Source organism: Chaetodon trifascialis, chromosome 4, assembly GCF_039877785.1.
Source record: "Chaetodon trifascialis isolate fChaTrf1 chromosome 4, fChaTrf1.hap1, whole genome shotgun sequence".
In the NCBI taxonomy this organism is placed as follows: domain Eukaryota; kingdom Metazoa; phylum Chordata; class Actinopteri; order Chaetodontiformes; family Chaetodontidae; genus Chaetodon; species Chaetodon trifascialis.
The window spans coordinates 8,000,248-8,027,873 of record NC_092059.1 but is presented as its reverse complement, the minus strand read 5'-3'; the positions used below and the strand labels follow the sequence as shown (position 1 = coordinate 8,027,873).

Sequence of the window (27,626 nt, the reverse complement as noted above, 5' to 3'; positions counted from 1 at the left end):
AAGCCCGTTCTGCTGTCCGCGGAGCCTCGGCATTGTCACGGTCGGATATCTTTATCTGCGGCGGCTTTTGCGTAGGCACATTCTTTCCCACAGTCGGGAACACGGCGGACATAGAGGCGGATACGGCGACGCAAGGCCACCTTAAATCACATGCTGACATAACAAGAAGTCTACTCTCCACCCATATCCGAGAAGAGTCTGTTAAGAGGTGTCTCACCTTCCCAACTGCGTTCGTATTACCAAGAGAGACGCCGGTGTGGTAACAGCACGCGGAGGTATCGTAGGACTGAACTGCGGCTCCTTATTGGTCAGGAGCGTCTTGGTCTGGTGCGTAACGTCGCGCGCTGGACACGCACGGGCCAGTCAGAGAATTTACCAAGAAAACCTTGTGGATATTCAGAGTCTCTGGATCTACCTACGAGTTTGTGCTGCTTTAATCACTGCCCGGGTGTATTTTACATGCCAAAGCTGGGGGAACAGACAGGAACACAACTGACTTCAGCGCGAAGCTTCACAGTTTTCGCCACAATAATTGGTAAGTACACCAAAGTCCAAGTTTCGGCTCCTTTTTAGCGGCGCTGCTGACCCGTTAAACAAGTTCAGCATGCTGTGCTGGTGGGTAGGGAATCGATTGGAGACAAGCAGTCAATCGCGGATCGATAAAAGCATGTTGTGTCGTGATTGGATGAGCCACCTTCCATGTGAATTCTCTGAGACATGATTAACTTAATAAGGCCAGTATCGACGACGGGAGAATGCCACTGTTACTGTAAATTATAATTAGCAGCTGACAGTAAGTCGTTGCTGATATTGTCTGTTTAGAGGCACAGTAACAACCTTATTTAATGACACTGTAATAGTGACAACCATGATAAGAGTATAATAAGCACATTTACTATTTGTCTTAGAGGAAAAATAAGTGGATTCGTGTATTTTCCAGGCAAACGATGGCTGTAAAGTCCGAACTGAATGATCTGCCATTGTTTGACTCAAGTAAACTGAATCACCAGTAAGTTTTGATTGTGACAGTTTCCTTTTTTGACCACTGGGAGGCGATCGAGTATCTTCTTTTTTTTACTGCCCCTGCTTGTGTTGGATGAATCTGTAGAGGGGAAGTCGCTGTGAGAAGATGCCTGCATGGTATTTTTATTTATTTATTTATTAAATCCCAATCTGTCCCTCTTTTCTCTGGTTAGATTTGTGGGTGAGCTTTCTCATCTGATCAGACATTTGTTGGCCCCGTCAGGCTGGAAAACATGAACTTGTGCAGCACCTCTGCTGCATGCAGGAACGGATCGAGCCATATTTCACGTGTGTCATTTGCTTTTACACATCTGTTACTGGCGTGTTCGTTGCGAGTTTATCGGCGTCCTTCTTCCTGAAGTGAACACCCCATCCAGTGTGTGATTTGCATACTATTCGCGATCCCTTTAATGGTTTCTGCATGCTGCTGAGGTCAGGGGAAAGAGGATGGCGTCAGCACTATTAATGTCATTACAGCACATCTGATAACTTAGATTTACCAGTGTAGAGTGTAACCACTGGTCTTTAAGCTGCTGTATGCTGGAGTGTAATATATATTATTAAATAAGTCTTTAAAATAGCTTCATCCACATTAGTGCTGTTGATTACTGGACTACTGCTCTGAACACTTAATGGTCGCAGACAGTTACATAAAAGCCAAACACGCATTATTTATGACGATTCCTTTGAACCTGATCTAAACGTGGCCTACATGTCGCCTATGATGCTCCTGCGTGTATCTTTGGACACTCGAGGACATGTTTTTGCAGTTGTGGACGTGCTGTTTCAATGATGAACGCTATTTTGAGCCTGTTGCACGTTTCCCACTCAGGAGGACCCTTCACCCACACAGCATATTTTACAGATATGTGACCTGGCGCTGACTAGAAGAGTCTCTTTGTGTGAGGAGACGCCAACCTTCGCTCCCCTTTCCTGTAATGATATAAATAAGCTCGCTGCGCAGTTTGTTCGTAATAATAATTAATTGTCATGAATATTTAACTGAGCTCCAATCAAACCATCCGGTGACCTCTAAAGGACCGCGGACCACGGTTTAAGAACCGTGGCTGTAGTCTATTGTGGTATGGGCACATATTTTGTTCTATACTGTAATTTATTATGAATGGCCTAAACTCGCCTGCCCTCCACGTGGGTGTGGATCTCTTCCTGCCATTGGCTGAGATCGGCAGCGTCCTGAAGGAGCTCTCCTGTGATTGGCCGGACCGCCTCGGGTCTGTGGGCGTATTTTATCGATGGTGGAAGTGGGATACTCTGTGACACTGTTCATTGTCGATATTTCATTGGAGCTGCCGTGGGTATGAGTGCGCAGCGGAGAGCCTCTCACTACTAGCCGTGTGAGGCTCTGCAGCTTACGGACCGTGTGTTTTCTCAGCCAAAGCTTGCAGAAGCTTACAAAACACCGAGAGGAATTTTTATTCTTTTTTTTAATAGAACTCCCAGTTTTTGTCTGAAGGGCAGCCGTCTGCGTAAATGAGCGTCCATGGCATTTTTTGCTGACACGCTTGCGTTCCTGCCTGGTATTTGCCCATCTATGTAGCATTTAGGAAGACTTTTGTTTGCACGTTGGAAAGGGCAACAAAGAAAAGCGATCAAAGAGACAAGCGAGCCTTATGTAGTTGACTTTGCAGAGGGAATATTCTCATGCTACCGAGCGGAGAGGAGACGGACTGGGCTTTATTCTGACTCTCGGAGAGCGAGAGAAAGGAGGCACCGAGAGCTAGCGAGAGAAAGAGAGAAAGCTCTCTGAATGCTGCCTTTGATTTGCAGGCAGAACACGGGACGGTAGCCGAAGCGACGGATCCGCCTCACCATCCTCCTCACCCCCGGCTCTGCTCGTCTTGTCTCCCCCTTCTCTGACTACAGGTTATCGGATGGACCAGCATCCCAGCGCCCGGAGCTGCACCAGTCGCGGGGCTTCGTCCTGCGAGGCCGTCCCGACTGAACCCTCCATGAATCTGCACATCCACTCCACCACCGGCACACGCTTCGAGCTCTCCCTGCCCCTGGAGGAGACCGTGGAGGGACTGAAGAGGAGGCTGTCGCAAAAACTCAAAGTACCAAAAGAGAGACTCGCTCTGCTGCACAAAGAAACGTGAGTAAACCTGATGTAACGTGATCGAAATGTGTTTGCCAACGACTATTATCACCTTTTATGTACGGAAAAGTAACAACATCCATTTTCGGCTTTTGTCCTGCCTGTGTCTGTGCTACACACTGACACCGTGAGCCGTAATGTCTTGGCTACTCCGCACTTTGAAAACGCGAACAAACCGAGGTTATGTGCGCTCACCCCCCGGGTCTGCAGCGATGTGTTTTAATCTATACTTTGGATTTATGCGTGGCTGAGCTCGCAGCAGCTTCAGAGACAACCTTGGCTGCTCTGGGCATCAATACATTCAAGGAAACTACTGACCATCAGGACGCACGGTATTGGAATTACGCATAGGGGACGCACCGGTCACTGGAACAGTATTGACGGGGCCATCTGCAGACTTGCATTGATTCATTCCTCCTTCATTATAAATACCGAAGCCTGACTGAATTACTAATGCTGTGGCAATCAAACATGTTAAACATTAATGAGTAAAGTCATACGGACTTGGTAGCCTGTAATTTATTTACTCTGCTGCTGCTCTGCATGCATATATATTGTAAATCTCTACGCAGGCATGTTGCTGTATAATGGAAGGTGGATGTATCCTGTAGTTGGATGAGGCTGTAGGTGTGATTTCCTGTAGTTATAGAGTAATAGCTCGTGTGCAAGCAGAGTGACTCCTAAATGGTTTCAGTGGGTTTCTGGGTGTGTGGTATCGGCTGGCCGCTTTCTGGAGCGCCCAGAAAATGCTGCTGTAATCGCACATCAGAGCAGCACTGAATGGGTGAGGGAATAGTTAAAAGCTTTATTATTTAAAAGCAACCACAGCCTACAGTATTAGGCGGTTCCCCAATGAATCAGACCCAGGTTCAATGAGCTAACAATAGTGCAGGTGGTGTTATGCAAAACTGAGAAGGGAGGCTTTAGTACATGCAAACAGTCAGCATTGTTTTTCAGCCCCCATCCCCTCCCAGCCATTGTAATCACCCAATAAATCACATCATCCTTTAAAACCTGAAACCCCCTTTTTAATCCCCTCCTGCTCCTCAAAGTGTGGACCTACAGCAAGTCGGTGCTGAGGGCCTTTGTTCAGCTGCACGGGGTGAGATTTGGGTCATGCCTGTACAGCAGGCTGTCCTCAACATCCTCCAGTGAACTGAAAGAGGCAGAGCGTCAGACACTTGGATGTGAGGGTTTTAGTGCATCGTGACTCGCAAGAAAAGACAATTCCCTCTTTGTGGAACAGACGCTCCGGCTCTGCACCAAAACATTAAGTAGTAAAGTCCTGGGAATGCGTTACACATCACATGGTTCAACTTTGCTCAGACGGTTGCTGTAATTTCCTACAATGCTCTGTCAATAACAGATACTGTTTATCTTCTCTTGTAACTGGTGTGCTTTTGAGTTCCTGCTCCTCATCTGTTCAACTCAAAATGGCAAAAGAAAATACTTACCTCCACTTAGGCAAGTGGCAGTGGTGCCAGATATCCACTGCGAGCAGTTGTCAAGCTCCACTATACTCGAAATTGAAATATGACAGCCCAATCAATACTTCTCTTTCATGGAGCTTTTCACCCACGGCTCTTTTCCAAACTAGTTTTGAAGTCTGTCTGCCCCCCCCTGGCTGAAGGGTGTTTGTGTGTCTGAAGAGAGAAGATATTGTCAGCACAGTCTAATTATCTTGCTCTCTCTAACCCCGCAGGCGACTAAGTTCAGGCAAACTCCAGGATCTAGGCATCTCTGATGGGAGCAAGTTAACACTTGTACCAACAGTCGAAGCAGGATTAATGGTAAGACTCGCCTGGCTGTAATTTTAGTTTAGTTTGGAGTGCAAATACAAATAACAAATACCGTATATTAGCGTTTCTAATCAATATTTTTCATGCTCATTACCTTTCATTAGTCATTTTGAACTGTTTTTTAATGTCTGCTTTTCTTTCTGTGCAGTCTCAAGCATCAAGACCAGAGCAGTCAGTAATGCAAGCCTTGGAGAGTTTAACAGAAACTCAGGTAAGAGACTGCTTCCCTGTGTCGAGGCTGCAATAATATGCATGTATCAAACTTACTATCCTGCCATGGTTGCAATCTAAACTAAACACCGGGCCTTTTGTGCGTGTGTGTGTGGATGTGGGGTGCTGTAGCTTTGGTTAAGTACACAGCGACACCCAGATATAACAGATTCAGAGAGAAAGAGATGAGATGAGATGAGCAGACTGCACAAGCACAAGCCTCTTTGCTTGTCTAATCTCAGCCTCTTAAACAAGCCAAGCTAGACATCCACTGTGAGCTGTTAGGATATAATAAGCAGCAACACCCTCCTGTATCCTAGTAACATCTGTGATAGTGTGTGTGCGTGTGTGCACATCACTGCAGGAAGCCAGGGCGAATGCCACACAAGAAAGGCTTATTTGTGTGCTGCTGAGAGGGCCAGCACTTTACACTCAATTCTACCTTTCTGTTTATACCTTTATCTGTAATCTCTCTGCACTCCTTCTGTATTTCATGCTCTAACACGCATTCACATGCACACACACGCTCAGACAAGTTTCCAGGAAGTGTGCCGTGGCTGCATGGAGGCCGAGTGTAGTCTCACTCGCTCATAAATAGAGTGCTGGATCATCAGATGGCGGCCTTCTCACCCAGTATTAGCATAGGGTTCCTGGAAGCCTAGCCTGCACGCACAGCCGGAGTGGGGCCTACACCCTGCACATACAGTGAAGCAGCTCTGTATGCCTGCAGACATACAGTATGCATTTGAGTCATTGTGGTGTGACTCACCAAAATGATCAATAGTGAGAGTAAAGCGAAAAAGGCAAAGAGTTCTCCGCGCTGGCCGCAGAGAAGGCGCGAGCGAGAAGAGAGGCGATAAGGCTGAATGCACAAAGACAACAGTGTGACGTATGAAACACTCTGCAGCTGACTGTCTGACTCAGATCAACTTCCTTTTGTAGCATTGGGCAACACTGAGATGTACGTAAGTGCATCAGTGATGCGCTGCTGACTGATGTCAAAACAGTACAAGATGGTGAAACTGGACGCTGATGTAAGGACTTAAGTGTGTCAGTCATGCGTCCCGGCGAATTTGTCCACAGGACGATGCCGTGCCGTCAGCCACATTGGTTATCAGAGGATGTGAGCTGTTCGGAGATAGCCGAGCGCGGTTCGGCGTGGCTTCATTCCCTGCTGATAATTTCGTGGTGGAAATCCTGGCCTCGTTGTGTGTGTGAACTCAGCATGCATCTCGTAGCACTGACAGCAGATGACTGAATGTGTGTAGGTGTGTGTAAGTGAACGTGCGCGTGTCTGTTACTGGATGTGTGTGTGTGTGTGTGTCAGAGTGGTAGTGGGCTGGAAGCGAGCCTTGCCCATCATGCGGTACGCCTTTGCTGGGCAGCCATGAGTGACTGTCATTTTCACCAGAGGCAGATGATAATTCGACCGCCGAGCCAGAAGAGCAGATTTCTCACTCTCCTTCCTGTGTCCCTATTACTCTTACGTTCAGTCTGAGTCAGGCGGTGGCGTTTTCTCAAGAACTGCTTAGAGCACGTTACTGTTGCATCTGTGTTTGTCGCAACAGAATTGTAATCCTGCGGTGGGGTTAGAAGGAATAAAGGCCGCAGTGTGACCGACATTAGGGTAAAAGGTTAAAAAAAAGAAAAAAGGCATAAAGCTGCTTTAGTGTGTTTTTATCCAGAGAAATTGATTCCTCTTTATAATTCATGAAGCGGAATGGAATGATATAGATTACAGAGAGATTAAGGATCTGAGTAAGATTAGAAAATAGGAACACAAAAGCTTTCCCTCATTTCCTCTCTCCCCTCTAACTCTGGGGCTATCAAAAATCAATCAATGCACTTAGCTCTTAAAAGTGTTTGACATGATAACTGATATGCCCATACACCCAGAAATAACCTCGGGGAGATTTGGGGTGGATGTTAGCCGTGGAAGCCTTAGAAGAGGATGGTATGAACCCCTGGATCTCTTGTAACCCGCCCCCCCCCCCCCCGTCCCCCTGCCTGTGGGATGTCTCATATCCAGATTGGCTGCTTTTCTAGGAAGTGTGTGTATTCGTGGAAGGCAGGCCTGAGCGGATCACCTTATGTCTTCTCCTTTATCAGGAGTCTGGGGGAGTTCACAGCTAGCGGCTAGCTGGCCAACCAACCAAGCAGAACATGACAGCTCACAGGGCTGTTTCAGACTTTTGTGAAGCAAGTTAGATAGAAAATGTTTTATGGAAATGGAGCCCCGGCAATTATCGAAATGGGTTTTCTTTTTCCTTCGCTCCGTCTCCCCCTTTTCCTCCTTCTCCCTCTCGTGTTTCTGCTTAACAGCTCTCCCAGGGCCCTATAATTTAAATGTGCTGTGGTTTGCAAGTCCAGCTAGCTCCCTCACTTTGACCGTGATGGCTGGCTTCTTTAGCAAGGACAATCCTGGCCGCCTTAATTCCTCCTCTGGCATCTCACTAGACTTTTTGCATGACATCTAAGCTGTATTAAGCCACTGCCTCCTGACAGCCCATCAAAATACAGTTGCCTGCGCTACTCTCTTCTCATTCTATCTGCTAAATGGAGGTTGTGTGTACAGCTTACATATGCAGTCATGCACAGGCACACACACACACACACACACATATATATAAATGTACACACACCAGAATTGAAAGGACATATTTAAGAGGATTTTAGAGAATGAGAAAATGTCTGATCCCAGTGGTGAAATGAATGTATACCTACTAGACGGAGGGAAATGAAAGCGATATTCACTGTTTCTGGGCATATGAAAGCAGTGACAACAGCTCTCCGTCTATTGATCGTGGTATTTGACAAAAAGAGAAGGATTGTATGTCCCTCTCAGCACATGGGGACTATTTGCTCATTGATGCACATTGATGTTAGAATAAAAGCCAACTAGGCAGGCAGGCATCACCCTTACCATCCCCCTATTGCCCTTCCCCCATGCAGCCACCTCTTTGTTCCTGTCTTAAAGCATGAGCACCAAACCTGCCCAGCTGACAGACCCTCAAACACACAACAATGATTGAGGGTCACTCTTTAAGTTTGGCTCTCCCCCATGACCCCCTTTCATCCTCCGTACATCCATAGGCATTAGCTGTATCCAATAGAGTGCAGCTACAGTGGTGCATACTGGTTTCAAAATCAATGCCCGGCCCAGCTGGAGCGAGGCTCAGCGGGCTGCAGATTGACAAATTTTGCCTTGAACACTAACACAGATTGCTTTGGGAGGAGGCAGTGTGTTGCCATTCCGTATGTCCCCACGGAGTACACTGTTACGTATCTGCTCTACTTTTCTTGCTCCCGCCGACAAGCACCTCCTGTCCTCGCCCACCCCCCACCTCCTCCTCCTCTTCCTCCAGGAACGATATGGCACAGTTTTGTCATTGTGTCTATAAGCGGACAGATGCAGACTAGGAGGATCTAGCAATCTGTGGGGAGTCACCTCTGGGTCACCCTCACCTCATTTCCTCCGCTCTGCCTCCCTGGGGGGGGGGTGGGGGTGGGGTTGCCACAGTGGGCCTGACAGGTGGAGGAGAAAAGAAAGGGAGAGCTTTGCACAAGTCGTTCTGTAGCATGTCGAGTTTATGTGTGTGTGTGCACAAGTCCTGTAGGTTTGAGGTGATCACATGGGCTCGCGTGACTTAAGGGAGGGTTGAAACAAATGAAGGACATCAAGGCAAAAGATGACAGATGGCATTTGGCTTTGGAAATGGTGGAAAATGGTGTGTGCATATGGACAGTCAACTGTATACGTACATGACTGAGTGTGAAACAGCTCAGTGCAGATGGTCAATATGTTTCTTTTTCCAGCCCTGCACCTTGTAGACCGCCTTATCCAGGTGCTAGTTATTCAGCAGTATTGACACTACTGGAAATCATTGGGGAGTAATTGTATTGAGGATTTGGGAGTGCAAGGAATTGAAAAATGAGTCAGTTTGTTGGTCAATATGAGAAGATCCTCCCCTTTTTATAGCATGCAGCTCCTTCTGTCCTTCCCACTGCTGCTGAAACGAAGGCTTTTTTTATCTTTTTTTGTGGCTTATTGCCTTTATTGGACAGTGACAGCTGAAGAGAGACAGGAAAGAGGGGAGAGGCAGAGTGTATGACGTGCAGCAAAGGGCCCGGGCTGGAGCTGAACCCGGGCCGCTGCGGGAAGGACTCAGCCTTGACACACGGTGCACATGCTCCACCAGGTCGCCCGAAATGAGGGCCTTTATATGCATGCAGGATAAGAGAGGGAGTCTTTGCTCTTTTGAATGGTAATTTGCTTTTTTGTTACCTAAATGAAAGCTAGAGAAATTAATTTGTTGCTGGATGTGTAAATCAAATTGTGTATGGAATAAAAGACAATGCTGATCTAAAGACCTATTCAGTCCCCGCTCATGGAAATCCTGGCCCTGAAAATTGCATTAATAAGCTGATCACGCAGTATTTTTGCACCTGTGTAATCCCCTTTGTGGTGCTTAAACGCACAGCGGGAGGCGGTGGGGGGGGGGGGGGGGGGGGGGCTGCTGGGATGGTTGGACGGAATCAAGGTGTGTGAGATGGATCTTGCAGTGGATTTCATTGTCCTATTGTCTATATGCATCTGCTTGCATGTGTGTGTGTGCATGTGCCAGCATCCATTTTTAATGTTTATTTCTTTTGTGTGTTCCCTCATTCAGCGGTCAGGGGAGTCTTATTTCTCCATGTTTGAGTCGTGACCATCATTGTTTGCCCTTCCCTGGTGACACTGAGCTTTTGTGATTCAAGTAGCAGACATCGTGACTAGTGGGGCTACTGTGTGGGAGGATGGAGGCCAGGAATGTCATGTCTGCTCGCCACCACAGAGTCTAATGAAGTCAATTAGGCATATGCTACTGGTGAAACGGGGAGGCAGGGGTCAAAAGATCCAGGTCCAGTCATACAATAACATGAATGAAGAAAAGGGAAGTTTTCTGAAGAAGGACAGCTTTCTTTGCACCTTCGTGATAGCCATTTTTATTTTTTTTACTGCCGCTCTGCTTGCCATCTTTACTCCTTCATGCCTGCCTCTCCATTTGCCTGTACCCGCTTACTTTGACTTACACAGATGAGCTGCTGTTTTCTCAGTCTTCTTTTGTTGGTGGTGAAGATGCCACTCTTACAAGCATCCACAAATTTGTCTCGCCACCGTCAAGTGACGCTCCTCTCCGCCACCAAATTGTATTAATCGGCAGGTATAAAAGGCATTCAGCGGAGCGAGAGCAGTGTGAGCAACAGTTGGAGCTAACGCACGAGGCTTGCGTGTGATTGGCTCAGAGTGGCTGACCAGTTGCTGGCAGAGCTGGAGTGTGAGGAGTGGCTTTAGCTGGAACCCGATCATCCTGAACTTTGCCATTCTGATCTCTCTTTTCACTCAGCCGATCAAATTCAGTGATGGCCAGCTGGTCCTCTCTCGCTCCTTCAGCCCCCTCTGTTTCTTATCAGGCAGCATTACAGACGCCTATCTTTCTAATGGGGCCTTTGAAGAGCCCCCCCCCCCCGGCTGCTTTTAGGATTTGGAGCATGATGCAAATCATTGATTTTTTTCCCCCTTCTCTCTTTTAAGAGCCCGCTATTGCATCTTTAGCTGAAGTGTGTGTGCACAGAGGCTATCAATCGCGTCCTGGTGTGATCAGAACATCGAGGTCGATAGGCGGGTTAATAAGCAGATTTTTGAACCGTACCTCTCACCCAGGTGAGCCGCTGCCTTGGAACCAGAACTGCTGGAGGAGACGGCTTCCTCCTCTCAAGGCTTCCCTCTCTCCACCCTCCTGCCCCGCCCTCCACTCCTCTATCCTCTTTTCTCTGGCACAAAGCTGCTCAGTTGTTCATGAATGTCAGCTCAGTGCTGCCAGCGCTCTCTATCTTTCCCTCCCTCTCCCTCGGTCTCTCAGCCTCGCTCTTCCTCCCTCACTCCTTATCTCCCTCCCTTAGTTCGCTTAGTGTGCAAAGGAAGAACGACTGCAAATGAGTTCCTTGAACCACAGGGACCCCAATAAATAAAACTGTCAGCCTGAGATGTCGAAAGAAAAAAAAAAGAGGGAAGGAGCCAGAGGCACACTCTCACTGAATATTTCATCACCCACCACCACCACCACTCTGACACCCTACCCCCATCGCCCGCATCCCCCATCCCCCCCTCACCATCCTTGCTCCCTCTCTCTCATGCCACCCCCCCTCCTTTTTTTCCTCCATCTCTTCTCCACCCCTCCTCCCCTGGCTGCCCCTTATCATATTCTCCCCCATCACTGCATAGCAACCAAAGCCTGCTAAACAAAATACCACCTTCTGGACCCTGACAACTAAAACAAAATGGTTGATGGTGCCTGCTCTGGGGTCAGTTGTTAAAGAGGAGCGGCGCTGGCATATTAAGCGGAACAGCTCTTTATCAACACCTGTATGCCACTGAATAGACTCTGTCATTGCCCGTGCAGTTTCTGTTGAGTATAATCAATTGTGTGTGTTGTTTTCAGCCAATACACACCTTGTTCCTTCAGGCATGAGCTCCTCTTGTCTTTGCATACCACTCCTGCCGCATCAGAAAGAGAACAATGACTGGCTGGTTTCCTCTCTGTCTGCCTCTAACACGACAAAAGTGGGGCCCTCCACTCCCCTCGCCTTGCGTCTCTCATAACAAACCGCTGCAGACCAGCCGTAAGAAGGCTCGCCCCTCTCGCAGGATCATTTGAAGCCTGCCATGTGGTGTGGGGAGCACAGTAGGAGTGCATGAATTTCATCCTGGTGGTTTTGAATAATCCACCCTAGTCATTATAAGGGTAATCAAGCCTCCTCTCTGTTTCTCCTGCTGTCACTCACTTTCTGCCTCCTTCTCTCACTTTCTCTCGCATGTGCGGGTTAAAGCAAAGGCCTTGTTCAGACCTGACATTAAGTGACATCTTGGAAATGGATATAAACAGAGCTGCCGCTGCTCTTAAAGCACTGCAGCGCGAACACAAATGTGACCATATTTAGATTCTCACAGGTTGATTCGCCTCCTCCAAACAACTCTGACAAGATGTAGAAGTACAGAATGGCCACCACGGTCCTCCCCTCTCGCCGTGCGACTGAGCACAAACGCACATTTTTTTTTCTGTCCGGCCGCAGTTTCGCCACAGATATAATCAAATGTGAGCAGGGAAGTGAAATCTGATCAGTGGGGACAGATTCTGATGCCAGGTGTGAACTGTAACCTGTCTCAGCTGGATGTTGACACAGTCTGGTTGTATGTGGATACAAGATCGGAGGCCTGAGCTGTACCATAGACAAACAGATACTCTCTCAGGGGTGTTTTCCCCATCTTCCTCCCTCCCTTTAACTAAACACTGGCTTGATGGTCTCCCCCAGGGCCTCTGACTTTGTATGCATGTCTGTTATGTGTGTGTGTGTGTTGTGGGTTGGCAAACTGCCGACTCATTTTCTTGACAGCTGTCAGTCACGGACCCTCCCCCTCCTTCTCTCTTTTGTCTTCTCCCCCCACCCACTTTTGGGACTCTGCCTCCCCTTGAGGTGTCAAACAGACACGCTCACACACATCTCGATTATCAGGTGACCTTTCGTACACAGAGTTTCCAACAGCCCTCTCAGGTAGCGCCCTGCCCTGCCCTGCTCTCCTCCTCACTTCACACCCCACCCTGCTGAGTATATTGTCTTAGCACAACGGGGTAATCATGGTGGGTGTGGACTTGAATATCAACAAGCATTAGTGGCTGCGTTTGCTCTCAGAAAAGGTTGAGTTTCTGTTTACCCTGCAGCATCCTGTATGCTGATTTGCGCCGCTTTAGCTGATTATTTACATGTGGAAATGCAGCCATCGGATCATCCCAGTCCCCTCGTCTTTTCACCTGCCTCTCCCCCTCCCTCCGTCCTCCTTTCCACACCATGTCAATACCAATGTGCAAAAGGTCACCCTGGCAACAGAGAGGCAGCGGTCGATATAGAAATAAATAAGCAGAAGAAAAGGGAGAGAAGTGATGGAGGGCAGAGTCTGGTGATTCACAGGGTTAACTACAGGCCAGCATCTCACAAGCACACTCCAAAGGCTGCGGGGTCTGGGGGGAGTGAGATCTCTGCTCTCTTTTGCTGTCTTTGTATGTATGTCTCTATTACTTGTCTTCTCTGCTTTGTCATTATTCTTTCAGCCCATGTCCCGTCCTCTTTGTGCTCTCTCCTCCCCTCGTGTAGCTTTTCGGTGCTGCGCCTCTCTTCCTGTTCCCGCTCTCTGGGGACTGAAAGCACACAGGCTGTAGGGGTTGTTGAAACCTTTTTGGACAGAGGCTTCACTTTGTATTTGCCAGCGCTGCTTGTTGCTGTTTGCTTCTATTCGGGGAGAACCTGAGATGTCGTTACTGCTGAGTCTTCAAACCCAAAGACGCTTTCTGACCCCCGAATGACTCTCACTGGGAAATGCACACACGCACCTACACACATGCACAGACTTCTCCAGTGAGTGGCAATGCACAGCAACGGAGCCGCAGGCATGCAGGAAAGGGACAAGAGAACTTTTGTTGTTTGGTGTGAATCCTCCAGCCAAGTCGTGACAACCCCGCTATCCAGTGTGTATTTGTGTGTGTCCATCCGGGCCACGGGTGGGTCAGTGGAGGCCTCCACACTTGGCTCCTGTTAGCTGTTGCCAGAGCTCCAAAAATGGGCAGCCCTTCCAGATCCGCCGCGGACAATCGGCCATTCTGTGTTTGAGAGGCAGGCGGGGAGTATTTCCTGGACGTGGGACTGATTTTTCAGGCCCTGGGCCAGACAGAAGGGTGGCCTCTGTCTGAGCTGAATGACACTGCTGACTAAGAAGGGACTGAGGGGCAGTGGGAGGCGATCGAGAGTGGGCTCTATTTGTGTGCGCTCTCCAATAGGTCTCCTCATCCACCACTCCCCGGCAGATGTAAATGGGCCAGTGTTACAGAATAGCGATTGATTGCGTGATGGGTTAATGCGGTGTGCCTGTGCATCTATGAGGGGAGAACTCAAAGCACTGTTGTGTGCATTGTAACTGTCATCCACGGCGCAGACTGTTCACTTACGAAGGAGGAAGTCGATATGTATGTAGGAGTTTTCCTCTTTGTGAAACACTTTCAGTACATAATCTTAATGCAGAAGTTTGCAAATATAACTGCACCAATAAACCGTGCACATATTGCTTGTTTTGTTAGATTTGGCATCGCTGTGTGACGTTTCTCTGTACAATTGTTTGAATTTAATGGCTCAAACTGTGTTTTTTTCTCCCCGCAGGTCAGTGACTTCCTGTCCGGCCGCTCCCCTCTTACTCTTGCACTGCGTGTCGGTGATCACATGATGTTCGTCCAGCTCCAGCTGGCGGCGCAGCAGTCCGGCGGTCCCCAGCTCCAGCACAGACACCTCATCACCCGGGGCAATGCAGACACTGCGATGGGACAGCCCACGGGGCAGCCCCGCGTTCCCCACCCTCACCCACACTCCCACCACCACCCCCATCATCCACACAGTCACCCTAGCTCCCACCTGTCCCAGCCTCACCTGGTCCCTTCCTCCCCCTCCTCCCCAGGCTCCCCTTCCTTCCCCCTGTCCTCCACGCACCACCAGCCGCTCCCTCCCATGTATCACCAGTCGCCCTCCTCCGCTCACTGCAGCCCCCCTACTCCTCCCCCTCCACCCCACTCCCCCCGCCCGACTCACGTCCCTGGAAGTCTTTTCCGCTCTCCAGCCCATCACCATCATCACCATCACCACTACCACCAGCCTTCCTCAGGCCAATCCAGCCACGACATCGGCCAGGCCAGCCCTGTAGCCCCGGTCCTCTGCCCTGAGGTAAGCCTCAAACGTTTGCTAGCAATCCATTTTTTTAATGCTTTTGCACCACTGTTATAGCTTTGTCATCAGCCCCAGACAAGCGTGCATCTAAAATCTTATCTCATGATAATATTGCAGCTATGAATAACGTGTTGGGTGGTGGTAAAATACTTCACATAACTGATGTCACCAAAGGCACTTGGCCTTCTCATGAATGAACAATGGCAGGGATGGGTTATGACCGCTTGACCCGAGTGCATTGCACAACTAAATCAACCTCAATTAAATTGATTAGATTAGTGGGATACCCCGGCAGCATGAGGGCGAACCCGTGGTTTACTCAGGTCTGGAGAAGGTTTCCATGTGATGTGTGCATGCTTCCAAACCACAGTGCACTTAGTCATCTCTGGAGTGCAGCCTGCTTCCCAACACATACAAACAGGCCAACACACACACACACGCACACACACACATAAAGCGGGATGGGCACAGCATCCATATGACCTCATCCTGCCCACTGAGGCTTACGGGGAAAAGAGGGGAAGATAAAGAGCTTGAGAGGAAAAAATTCAAAGAGTGGCAGATTTAATGAATCAGAGGTGGTTTTTCATGTGAAGACTGATCATTAACCTCAGCGTCGTCAGCCATTTATCGTCAACCTTTACAGCCATTTATTTAACTTCGGGTAACTCTAAAAACAGCTGCACACACATGCACAAGCACGCTCGCTTGCCTCCACCAACCAAATTTGCTGTTTATACTTTCCCTACCTCCCTGAGCTCCAGCCTATGGAAAGTGAATAAGAACCAGATGTCAGCGGACTATGTGGGAGAGATGGTTCACAACAAGAAAAACAGAGAGACGGGCCAGTTTAGTGCGGAGAAAGCGGAAATGGCTATTCCTCATCAGGCTTTCCATAGCGTAACACACATACACAGACTTGCACGCAAACATGGAGACCTTTGCCTGGGTTTCAATTTCACTTTCAGATGTCAGATGAGTCATCCAAGTTAGGGTGAAGGTGGGCTATAGTATGGCAGAAAATCCTGCTATCTTATAACCATCAACCTTTACTGCATAGGTTACTTAAATAGTACAAATAGTATTTACAACACCCTGAAGTGAAGGTCACATACAGACCTCAGGACAGGACTTACATTATATACTGTATATATAAGGGATAAAGGTCAGAATATGACTTCAGCATTTCACAGCTCACAAGTTATGCATGAATGTCATTTGATTTGTGTATGTTAACAGGATGTGAACTTGGAGTTTTTCCTCCTACAGATTGTGTACAGATGTGTTCTTTTTGCACTGTTTTTCCATATGCTGAAGCTTCAATTCACGCTATATCCTGTTTTTCCTCCAGGCTAACTGCAGCACCAACAGCCCCACAAGTGGCACCAGTCCCTCAACACGCTCCCGTAAACCTGGCGCCATCATTGAGAGCTTTGTCAACCACGCTCCCGGAGTCTTCTCAGGGACCTTTTCAGGTGAGAGGACACTGAGCTGCCATTAAGGTTTATTGCTGCTCCAAGCAATGCCCATGCACACAGTGAGATCCAGCTGAAAGCCTCTTTTATGAGAACTTGCATGCTTCACAAAAAATACCCAGATAATTAAACACAGGTTTTTCTGTCTGGTCTCAGGGTCTGCTGTGGGCGTGTGTGTGTAGGAATGGCCTTACATGCTTTCACTCTTCTGCTGTTTGATGAAAACTCAACAGACGACTTTTTCTTGCTCCCTCTCTCAGGCACTTTGCACCCTAACTGCCAGGACAGCAACGGGCGTCCCAGACGAGATATTGGTACCATCTTGCAGATCCTCAACGACCTCCTGAGCGCCACACGCCACTACCAGGGCATGCCCCCCTCCCTCACCCAGCTCCGCTACCAGACCCAGTGCGGTTCACCCTCCTCCCCGTCCCCCTCGCCGCCTCCTTCGCCCCCAGTTGCTGGCATGACGGGTCTTTCTGCCAAAGCTACCTCTGTGCCCGCCAGCAGCCCTAGCAGCCCTCCGCCGACTCTTCACCCGCTGGTGCAGTGCCAGAGCCAGATCCGCATGTGCAAACCCCCTGGTGAGTGACTCTACACCGCACTCCCTCTGCTCAGGCAAGCATGCCATGAACACAAACAGAAACACTCACACACACACACTCACACACACACATTAAGTCATTGTGCATCCCTTGAAGCAGATGTTCTGGGAGTTGCCACAGCTTTGGAGGAGTGTGTGTGTGTTTTCATGTGTGTGTGTGCTTGAAATGACTGCAGTCTAGAACCTGTCATTTGGCTGCTCGACTCTTCCGTTTAACCAAGTAAAAAATCCATCGTCATCTTCGTCCTTTCTGTCTCTATTCTCGTGGCGCCGTCGTCAGGGCTGGCGATCGGTTCCGTTGGGATGGTTTTGCATCATTGTCTTGTTCAAGCACTTTTTTCATCTTTAAAATCAAGAACAGAAAAGTCAGATTACAGAACAAAAACAGTTGTGCGTGTATCTCTCCTGGGTTTTGAGGCAAGGGAGAAGAGGAAGAGATGGGAGGAGGGGGGGGGGAGGTCTCTTTAGTAATGCAACACAAGCTTTTCCAGACCTGTTCAGTCAGGCTCCACTTGTCAGGCAGCAGAGTTGGCTTTGTTTTTGTGCGGCTAGGAGATAGGTTTACCCCTTGAAGCTTGGGCTTGGCTATGTTTAGATTAGATTAGGCTTTGGGTGGTTTAACCTCCCTCTTAAAGAGGAGCTGCAGCTGGGGCATGTATGGACTGGGGCCGGACAAACCACGACATACCCATGCCCAAGGGCTGGGCCACGGCAGGTGCTGGAGTTCAGATGATACCGCTGAGGGACTGGGGTTGAGTGTTTTGAAACCTCCTCTCCGTGCAGAGACACAGGATGTTGAGTGTCAGACAGATGTCCAGAACAGATAACATTCAGTCAGTGTTGTAAGGTTAGACTGGCTGTGCTGAGAGAAACAGCATTGTCCTCTGCTGCCTCCTTATCTCCCGTGGAGGAAATCGAGCTAGTCTTTGGTGAGCCGCTGGTGAATTTTGTTGAATAGTCTGGTAGGAAGGGTCCTGGAGTACCGTGATTAATGTTTAATGTTTTCTTTTGTTTGAGAAAGCAAGAGCATACATTTCTATTGTCGCACCCTGGCTGTCGTGACCTTCTGTTGCGAGCTGAATGGCGTGTTTCAGTTGCAGCAACTGAATACAGATTGACTGGGAATGTCCAGTATTTCTATGCGTCACCCTGGGCGCCCTTACAAGCGTTCACTGAACAGTTGGAATAACACTGGCTTATTTTCCTAACTCAGGGAAGACCTTTCCTTCACTGCCCCCACCTACATGCGCCCCCCCCCCCGCCCTTCCCCTCCTCTCCCACCATTGTCATCTCTCTTCGTCTGCACTCAGCAGCCCACGCCGCTGTTTCCCCCGTTTGCTGTCCAGAAGCAGCCCCGTCTGTAAAATCCATCTCTCCGTCTTCCTCCCTCTCTTTCCACGTCTGTGTTGTGCATCAATACATTGTCTGTGTTCATTTGGCCTTTAAATAGATAGATTTATTCCGAAAAGCAGCTCTGAAAAGAATTTGCTTTGTGAAGTAGAGAGCCGTGAGAGGAGGACGCGGAAGAGGGGGGGTTGTTAAAACCACAACACTAAGCCTCCATTCATCATATGGGTGTTTATATCCTGTCCGTCAGTCTACCAACTGCCCACTGATTAACCAAAGGCGAAGTAAAAACAAAGAGAATGGATGAAAGAGTCGCCTGTCTCGTGTCCTTTTCCCACTTTTCCGACTTCCTGCTCACGATCCGCACTTCCAGAAAGCGGCGTTGATGTGTAACCCGTCCTGACCAAGCACAGTTCGCCTCGCCGAGACAACAAATGCGCTGGTGTGTTTGCGCAGACAGAGGCTCCCGTTCCACATGGTGTCCTAAGGAAGCCGATGACTAAGCGCTCTCAGGCAGTCTTATCAGTCGACACCTGATGGAAGACTTACTGGACTTAACACCGCGGCTTAACGCTGCTTCACAGAAACCTGCCTTCATTCAGCTACAGGAATAACCCGCACTTCCCATCTGCCAGAATGTGTGTGTGCAGTCGCACTCTGGGTTGAAACAGCCTCTTGAAAATGTCACATAGCTTGCCTGTCTCCGGAGAGCCTTTACCCTTTCCACTGCAAGTTCATGTGCGAGAGTGAGAAGACAAGCGTAAATAAAAAGCCCGAGCGTGCACACATGCGCGCGCACGCTCGACCACAAATGCCTGGTTAAAGACTTGGGCGACTAGCTTGGTTTCAAGGCTTTGCAGCGTAGTATTGCTGAGTGTGGGGATTTGTCAGCCCAGGACTTGTGTTTGAGTTGAACAGGAGGGCTTTGGGATGGCCTGGCAGGCTGATTGTTAGCTAAATTCCTTTACTGAGTAGGGTGGACCCCCCTCCAGCCCTTCGGCCCCCTGACTGGCCGAAGCTATTGTGCGGGGGCCAGGGACAGGGGCTGCATACAGGGCACCAGGCTGAGCCATTGTGGGGCAGAGGAGGGGAGGGCTGTGGGATTAAAGGCCTGCCTTTTAGTCCCACTCTTACTGCAGCTGCCTTAGTTCAACACAGACCCACAGAGAGGGGCAAAGCCGGGGCAAAGTTAGCTCTCAAAGCTTCTCCAGCACCCCCTTCCTCTCTTGTGTGCCTTCCGCATCCCTTCACCCCCTCCCGTCCCCTTTCGATTTGTCAGGTCATGTTAGCTTCGTGCTGGCTGGGACTGGGCAAGCCAAAGGAAGGGGGAGGGAGGGAGGGAGCCAGAGAGGGACACACAGAACGATCCTTCGCCCATAACCTCATTGAGTCCCGTATTTAAGCCCTGACATGCTCGTCCGAGGCACCTCCCATTATCCACGGTCAGGCTTTGCTCCTCTGTCGTCACACGCGGGGGTTTGCTGCGACGCACGTGTACCGGCAGCTCAACGAACGCCACGCAGCACGGCACAGAGCTATCTAGCAAAGCCAGCCAAGCACATCAGGTGCCCTTTCATTGTCGACAAGGAGAGCGAGAGGGAGAGAGAGAATGCAAATGAAGTCTAAAAGTCATTGAAGAGCTTGTGTCCCTGCAGGGCTGTCAATGCCCTTTCACTGGCTGTCAAAATGCTCATTTTAGCTCTAATTTGATTGGTTGCTTCAGTGCGTGATTGATTAGTTGGACTCTGGCGTTGAACGTGACGGCGCTTTTTTCACATAGGCCAGGTTTCCCAGATTTATGGCTGACGTGTGCCTCGTCATGGGGCGGTTTACCTGTTGACATCAAGCCCCTGGTCCTAAATGCTTGACGTTAACGGGACATGCTTCATGTTTGGTAGTAAATTGGTAATATTTCCTAATATTATGGGGAAAATTTTAGCCTGTAATACCAATAAAAACCTAATTTTGTGAGAAGTATTTTAAGATGAATTTTGCCCACATTATTAACCCACAGACTGGAGGAGCCGTGCTAGAGGAAACCCAGGCTGACTTTGCTGCAATGTGATTTTCTTTCCTCTTCCTCCTCTCTTTCTCGCTGTCCACCCCTCCCTCTTTCCCCTGGTTCCCTGGATGCTGAGCAAACACAATGTTCTCTCTGCAAGATCACAAGACTTATCAAGGCAAACAAACAAACAACAGCACTAAGACAACTGCAAATGAAGGCCAATCTTTATACAATCAATAAAAGGAGAAGCTCCTTTAATCTCCCCGTGCGTCCTGCATGCTGCAGCCCTCCTCCCTCTCTCTCCACCTCCATCCTCTGCCTCTCCTCCTCCACCCACCCACCCACTCCTCCCACCCTCCCGTGTGCTCCCTATCTCAGTCCTTGCTGTGTTGCTGGGCTGGGCTCAAAGGCAAGGAAAACTGACTGACGCATCGATTATTCATAGATCACCCCTTCTTTCTCTCTCCCTCTGTCTGTTTTGCTCCGGCTTTCTCTGCAGTGCTCGGTGTATTTACAGGGCCGGTGTCAAAGTCTTCAGAGGGGAGAGTTTGGGGATGGAAAAATGTGCTGCTCGGGCTTGAGTTTTGGTGTGATTGGCAGGCGGGGAAGTGGTAAAAAGAGAGAGCAGGAAAAGGAGACTGGCGTTAACTTCCACTCTGTGCCCTTGACCCGTCTTCTTTTTGATAACTTCCACTGCACGTTTCTAAGAAAAGATCTGGTGTCGCCTCGTCTGACTTTTCTGTGTCACACAGGGCTGTGTGTGAACATGCGTTCGCTCTCTCTCTCTCTCTCTCTCTCTCTCTCTCTCTCTCTCTCTCTCTCTCTCTCATTCATTCCCTATGTCTCTTACCCACCCCTCTCTGAGTCCTCCAAGGTTATTGTGCTCATGTCAAACCCTCGTCTCTGCATCCAGGCTCCCGGCCAGCCCAAGTGTATCTGTGTGTGTGTATGTGTGTGTGTATAGTCTGTCCTTCTTAGCCAGCCCTAATAATAGCCCTACTGTCATAAACATAGTCTGGAGATCCTTGTGGCCAGCTGTGTCCGGCCCAGCCGCCCAGGGCTCCGGTAGTGACGCTGGTGAATGGCCACACACACATACACACACACACACAAACACACACACACACACACACACTGTTTGGTGTAACTCCAAGCACATTCTCAGAGCTCTTGCCAGGCCAAAGGCCAAGACCTACAGCACCAGCAAAGTGCCCTTTAAACTGTGTCTGTTTCTTCTTATATATTACTGAGCCTTCTTAGTAAATGTGCGTCTTTGAGAGGAGGATCGTTATTGAGCGGTCTACTCTTGGTGAAATGAAGAAAGAATTTCAACCGAGACACTGAGAAATTGTACCAGACAAACAACAGATTTTGTAAGTAGGCATGTGTTGGCTTCGTGCCGTTTCATTGTGTACAGCCATATTTCGACACAGCCGAGGGGCGGTTTCGCTGTTGGCTTGTAAGAGCAGGGGAATAGGGAGAAGAGGGAGGACCAGAGGGGGAACAAAGCCTTGCGGCAGCGTATATGAATGTCACATGGAGCTGAGGCAGCGGAACAATGGCTCTAATGTAGGAGAACCCCCCTTTGGTATACCCCCCGTTCTCTGGAGATGACACGCTGCCCTCACGCCGAGCACACACAGCATCTGGATGCACGCACACACGTTTGTATCAGGACAGAACACATTGGCAGGAAGTGGAAAAACCCCCGTCTGTGTAACGTGAAGAAGCACTCCTTTCTGTTAACTTGCTGCCACTATTCGCATCCTTTCTGCTCCCAAAAAGCGGCATGAAGGCTGCTCTTGACGGCAGTTTAGTTCTTTAGTATGCGCTGCCAGACTGTGGTGAATATTTATAGCTGGAAAAAAGGCTCTGCACTGCTCGATCCGATAAGCAAATGAGGGAAAGAGGTAAATTAAGCCCACACAGAGTCCGGAATTCATTCCGATGGGGGGGAAGAGCAGAGGAGGGCACAATCGATTCGGAAAACTGCCACCTACGGCTGATCCTTCACCCTCCACCCTCTTCCTCCGTCCTTTTTTCTCTCCCCCTCGCCCCTGGGGGAGGAATTCCTTAACCCGCACCGCCACCCCCCTTCTCCTCTCCTCTCGCCTCCTGCTTCCCCTTCTTCACACTGCCCCACCTAGCTGTCTCTGGGGAGACGCGGGGCAAGAGCTGGAGGAGGGAGGAGTGGCGGGGAAGGGGTTCCTCTGTGTGTGTGTGTGTGCGTGAGGGGTGAAAGGGGTGGAAGCAGTCGGGGGAGAGAGAGAGAGAAGGGGGGGGCAGGGGAGGTGGTTGGGTCAATGAGCTGAAAGTGGGAAGCTACAGCCATAATAAAGAAAAAAAATAGCAGAAAAAAACCCAATCTCTTCCCTCTCTCTCTCTCTCCGCTTACAATTTCCATTCGCTTGCATTTTCTATTGAAAGCCAATAGCGTTGTCCTGGGCCCGAGATGGATGGCTGCACTAGAGCTAAGGTTTAATCAATAGGTCTTTTTAATTTGCCATCGATCCACGTTAAAAGCTACTGCGGCTGTTGCTGCTGTGGCTGTGTGTGTGTGTGTGCGTGCGTGCACCCGCCGCCGTGTGCAGCTGTGTGTTTGCGCGCACGAGTCCGCGCGTTGTGTGCGAATACATGACGTACTCGAGTGCGGACTCGAGTGTCTCCGTGTTCGTGTGTGTGTGTGTGTGTGTGTTCTGGTGTGCAGCAGAGGCAGAGATGGCCGCTGTGCTTCGGTTTATTGACATTCTAGCCCATTATTTAATTATTTAATTCCCAGACAGATACTAATGGAGCTGGCTAATAGATTGCGGTTGCTTTCCTTTCCTTCCAAGCCCCTGAATATACGCATAAATTGAATTAGGCTCTACTCGGCCACTGTAGGAGAGCATTCACAGTGCGATGCAAGGCCTCTCCCTCGAGACTGTATTCTCCTATAGGCACATCAACAGCTAGAAATGCACTTAGGAGCACGTCTAGTCACTGAGGCATGTCATCTGCAGTTACGTGTGCAGATATCACAGGCAGCTATCAGAGTGTGTCCTCTCTGGTTTGTGTCTGAATGTTGTCGGCCTTGCTTTTGGTTCTCAAGGAGATTCAGGTCTAAGAAGGTCTCCCCACACAGCGATAAGGGGATGAAATGGCACTGAGGGGGCTAATGATGCTCAGTGGGGGAGGTTAAGCTGCAAATTCCACATTGTGCACATGGTGTGTGTGTGTGTGCGTTTGTGTGTGTGCCCGAGCCAGTGGAATGATCCTAACGTGCCCTAGCATTATCATCAACCCTGTGCTGCTTTATCAGCTGCCTGCTAAACACACACACACCAAAGCACGCAGACATGTGTCGACATTCTCCTCAGTGCGAGCTCATTTTGTAGCTCGCGTTAATTCTGTTCAGCGTAAATAAAGCAGTCAACATACAACGAGGAGCGCCTCGCTGACCATCTCTCTTTTCCTTCGTCCAGGTGATCGTATTCGTCAGACCGAGAACCGTGCAACCCGCTGTAAGGTGGAACGCCTGCAGCTGCTGATGCAGCAGAAGCGCCTGCGCAGGAAGGCCAGACGGGACCAGCGCGCCCCCTATCAGTGGCTGCCCAACCGGAAGGCGGGACGCAGCAACAGCAACAGCAGCATGTCCAGCGAGGGCTCCCTGGACCTGGACTTTGACGATTCAGTGTGGAAGCCCGACGTCAAGGCTGACTTGAAGTCCGAGTTCGTCATGGCCTGAACCGTCTGAGCCCACGTGCCGGGGGGATAGATTCAAAGATGTGCAAAGCATTGCTTGGGATTTACTTAGAGGTGTATTTTGAGGGAGTGGATTGGCAGGAGGTGACACAGAACTGCGCAGAGGTGTCTTGTGCAAAGAGGTGACTGTCACGTGGAGAAAAAACGGCTCCCTGCAGACTTTAATCCCATTCTGTCATTCACAGATGACCTTGTGAAAAACAGCAACAATAGCAACAGAACTTTCTTTTGATGCTTGGACGTGGACAGGCAACAACCGGACTTCGCAGTGTAAAAGACTTTCTATGGTGTGACAGAGGCCGTACCTGAACTCGAGCATAGCAGAATTCAGTGGGTGGTGGTGGTGGTGGTGTTTTCAGATTTTGTTTTCTAAGATTTGTTTTTTTAAAGCGCACTCTGGACAGCAATGAAGAGATCCACACTGGACTTACAACAGGACAGGAGCACCAGAGGCTTCAGTGTTTCCTAATCACAAGAATGGCAGAACTGCCGAACTGTGGATTATTCCAACGGGCATTCTTATCGATCTCAAAACTCACCAACCAGAGTCTAGTTTTTACCTGTTACGGGGTGGTTAAACTTTTTTTTTTTTTTTTTTTTGCCATTTTGAAACATATTATTATATTTTGTAAACAAAAAAATATGTAGCATTGTTCACAAAGCATTCAGGTTTTCATATAACAGTTCAAAGTAGTTGTTGATTTGCACATTTTCTTGATTTATAACAGCTGGTCAAAGTGTGCAAGAAGGAGGAGGTGGGGCCTGAAATAGAATAAAAAAATGAATATGGAAGTATTGATATCAACCTCAGTGACATAAGGTATCGATAGGAATGATTAATGAATAAACAAAATGAATTAATATTAACAGAAAGTGCTTTAGAGGATTTTAAAATCTTTAAAATGTATATGGAAAAGAAAATCTATTTTTTATTTCTCTTCCTATCTGCTGTTTTCAAAAAACAGCAGCCCTCTGTGGCTTCAGTCAAGTCGTTGACTACGAACAAATACGTACATCCGTTCAATCATTCATTAGCTCATTCATGAATTATAGTCGTCCAGCCACAACAAATGATCCGGAAAGATGAACTTCATCCAGCCCACCTTCATGTCTCAGACCTGAATGGACTTGTTGAGGGTTTGTATTAGTTTGTGTACATAAATGTGACAATTGGCAAAGGTTCATGAGGGTGTGTGTATGTCTGACTTTAGTGTAAATTGATTTAGAATATCCCACGTTTTTGTCCGAGTTGTCTTCTCCCAGATAACCCCTTAGTTTCTCAAAATCCTGGAGATCAGCTGCAGTGAATGCATGGGTCACTACTTTATATCACGACAGGATAAAACGTCAAATTCTAAGTTGGTTCCCGGCTCTAGGCCCATCTGATGTGTACCTTTACCACAAGTCCTCATAGTAATGGCTCTATTTTTTTATTGGCAAAGAGGGAGAAGAAGTGGGATCTGTATCCAGCATCATTATCTAGTGCCTCCACCAGTGCATCCATTGACATATCAGGTTAGGCCTTTCACAGTTCCGCTGCTACACATGGGGACTTCAGATGGAAAAAAACAAAAAAAAACAAAAAAACAAAGGCGAGAGGGAAAAAGTGACTTTTCTTTGCATGCAGAAGTGTGAATTACACTGATCTTTTTTCTATTGATGGAAGAAAAAAAAAAGAAACTGGTGCTGTGGGAATGAAGGTCAACAACATGCATGAATTTGTGAAGAAAATAAACAATGCTGCTTTCGTTGGTTAGGTTTTTGTAATTTTTACTTTTCAATGTTAGAACAACGGTGTCCTGCTAAAGTATTCATGACGCAAAACCAAAACAGATGAAGTTAAGTGTGGACTCGCGTCTTGCTCAGCACTGAACATTCCTGTTGTGTGACAATGAAGACGATGAGCAAAGAGCAACTGACTCTCTCTCTCTCTACTCCCCCGAACGCTGGTTTCACCCCCCATGACTCAAGGACCCAGACAGCCTACGAACTGTTTAGCCACCTCCCCCCCTCCCGGCCCGAACGCCAACCGAGGCTCGCGTGGACGCACTCTCGCAGGGAACCAACAGACCAGCGGATTTACAGAACTGTCCGTCAAAAACTGACTCGAGAGAAGCACCCGGTCTGTCTCTTTATCTGTCTGTCTGTCTGATCGATCGACCACCCTACCACAATTGCACTCCCAGAGATTGCAGTGAGAGATTACCTTTTTGGTGAACCTCATCTTTTTTTTAAGTGGCCTTACCTTTCACTAAAAAAATGAGACACTTGGGGACAATGGGGGCGGGAATGTTTTTTCCTTGTTTTTTTGTTTTTTTTGGTTTTGAAACTTTCTGTGTGCATCGTTGTCGGACTTGTTGTCATCAAGGCGCCATTTTTGTCACTGAGGACACTGGGCATCTGTCGTTTAGTGCTTTTAGCTGGTGGAGTCTCTATTATGTCAAGGCTTCTGTGCCTTAAAAATGTTGCCCTTGCTGTGTCAGTGTCAGATTTAAGCTTGTTTCCATTGGTTGATAACACAGGACTGTAGTATCCGCTGCCACGGGAGTCGTAGATTTTAGGGGTAAAGCGTGTTTGAGTGAACCGGATACAATTCAGAAGTTGGTGTTGTTCCTCAAATACTAATCTTTGTCCCTTTTCTTCATTGTGTTGCCATGCTTGTTGGTCTCCGTTGTCCCAACCTCACATCCCTCTTAGCTCAGTCCTCCCACCAACAAGCTGCAAAAAGCTACAAATCTGTGTAACTTATGTTAACTGAGGAAGTTTACACCACAGTACTTAGATGGCAAGAAACAGCCCTGATTCAGAATAAGAAAGGTCCTCTGAGGACTCCAGACTACATGCACTTCCTGTTTCCCGGGATACGACATTTTTAAAGGACAATTTATCCCCAGCCCCTCCCAAATTTTATTTAATTTCTTTTTTTTTGTATATGTATGAACTATACTCTGTGTGTGCCTCACTTCTGTGTGAAACTCAAAAAGATGAAACAAAACAAAAAAGATGACAAAAGCATTACAGAGAGGATAAAAAACAGTATGTTGGTGGAATTCTGATCACGTCATTTAAGTTGCCTGTTCTTTCTTGTAGCCAACTATTGAAAATAACAGGATTCAAGAATACAATTTACAATGTTCTAGCTCTAGACCGGTGTAGCACATGTGTGACTGTATTAATTTATGAAACCAAAATGGTAACTGTGAATTATGTATTTCTTTGTGCATTTTTTTTTTAAAGCGGGGGAGAAGGTTGTCGGGACACGGCAGCAGCTGATGCTCGTGTCCGAAAAAAGCGTTTTGTTTTTGGTGGAACATAATGGAAGCAAAAACACGTTTCCGGAAAAAGAAAAAAAATGAAAAAAACGAGAAAAAAATGAGGAAAAAAAGAAAAAATATATGAATATATTTTTTTTCTTAAGCAATACATTTCAGTGTGACTTGTGATAGAACATTTTCTTTTTTTAGGTAATAAATAAATAAAAAACAAAATGAGTACGTCA

General features: G+C 48.2%; 1 protein-coding gene across 1 annotated transcript; it reads left to right on the top strand.

Annotated features, from left to right (window-relative positions):
• The first annotated feature begins 239 nt into the window (after positions 1-239).
• Positions 240-27,626, top strand: midn (midnolin). The gene is made up of 8 exons (XM_070961001.1): positions 240-535; positions 2,908-3,136; positions 4,842-4,929; positions 5,087-5,149; positions 14,395-14,949; positions 16,304-16,427; positions 16,688-17,011; positions 23,848-27,626. The coding sequence occupies exons 1-8, from the start codon at positions 460-462 to the stop codon at positions 24,108-24,110; spliced, it is 1,722 nt and encodes a 573-aa protein (XP_070817102.1). The 5' UTR covers positions 240-459; the 3' UTR covers positions 24,111-27,626.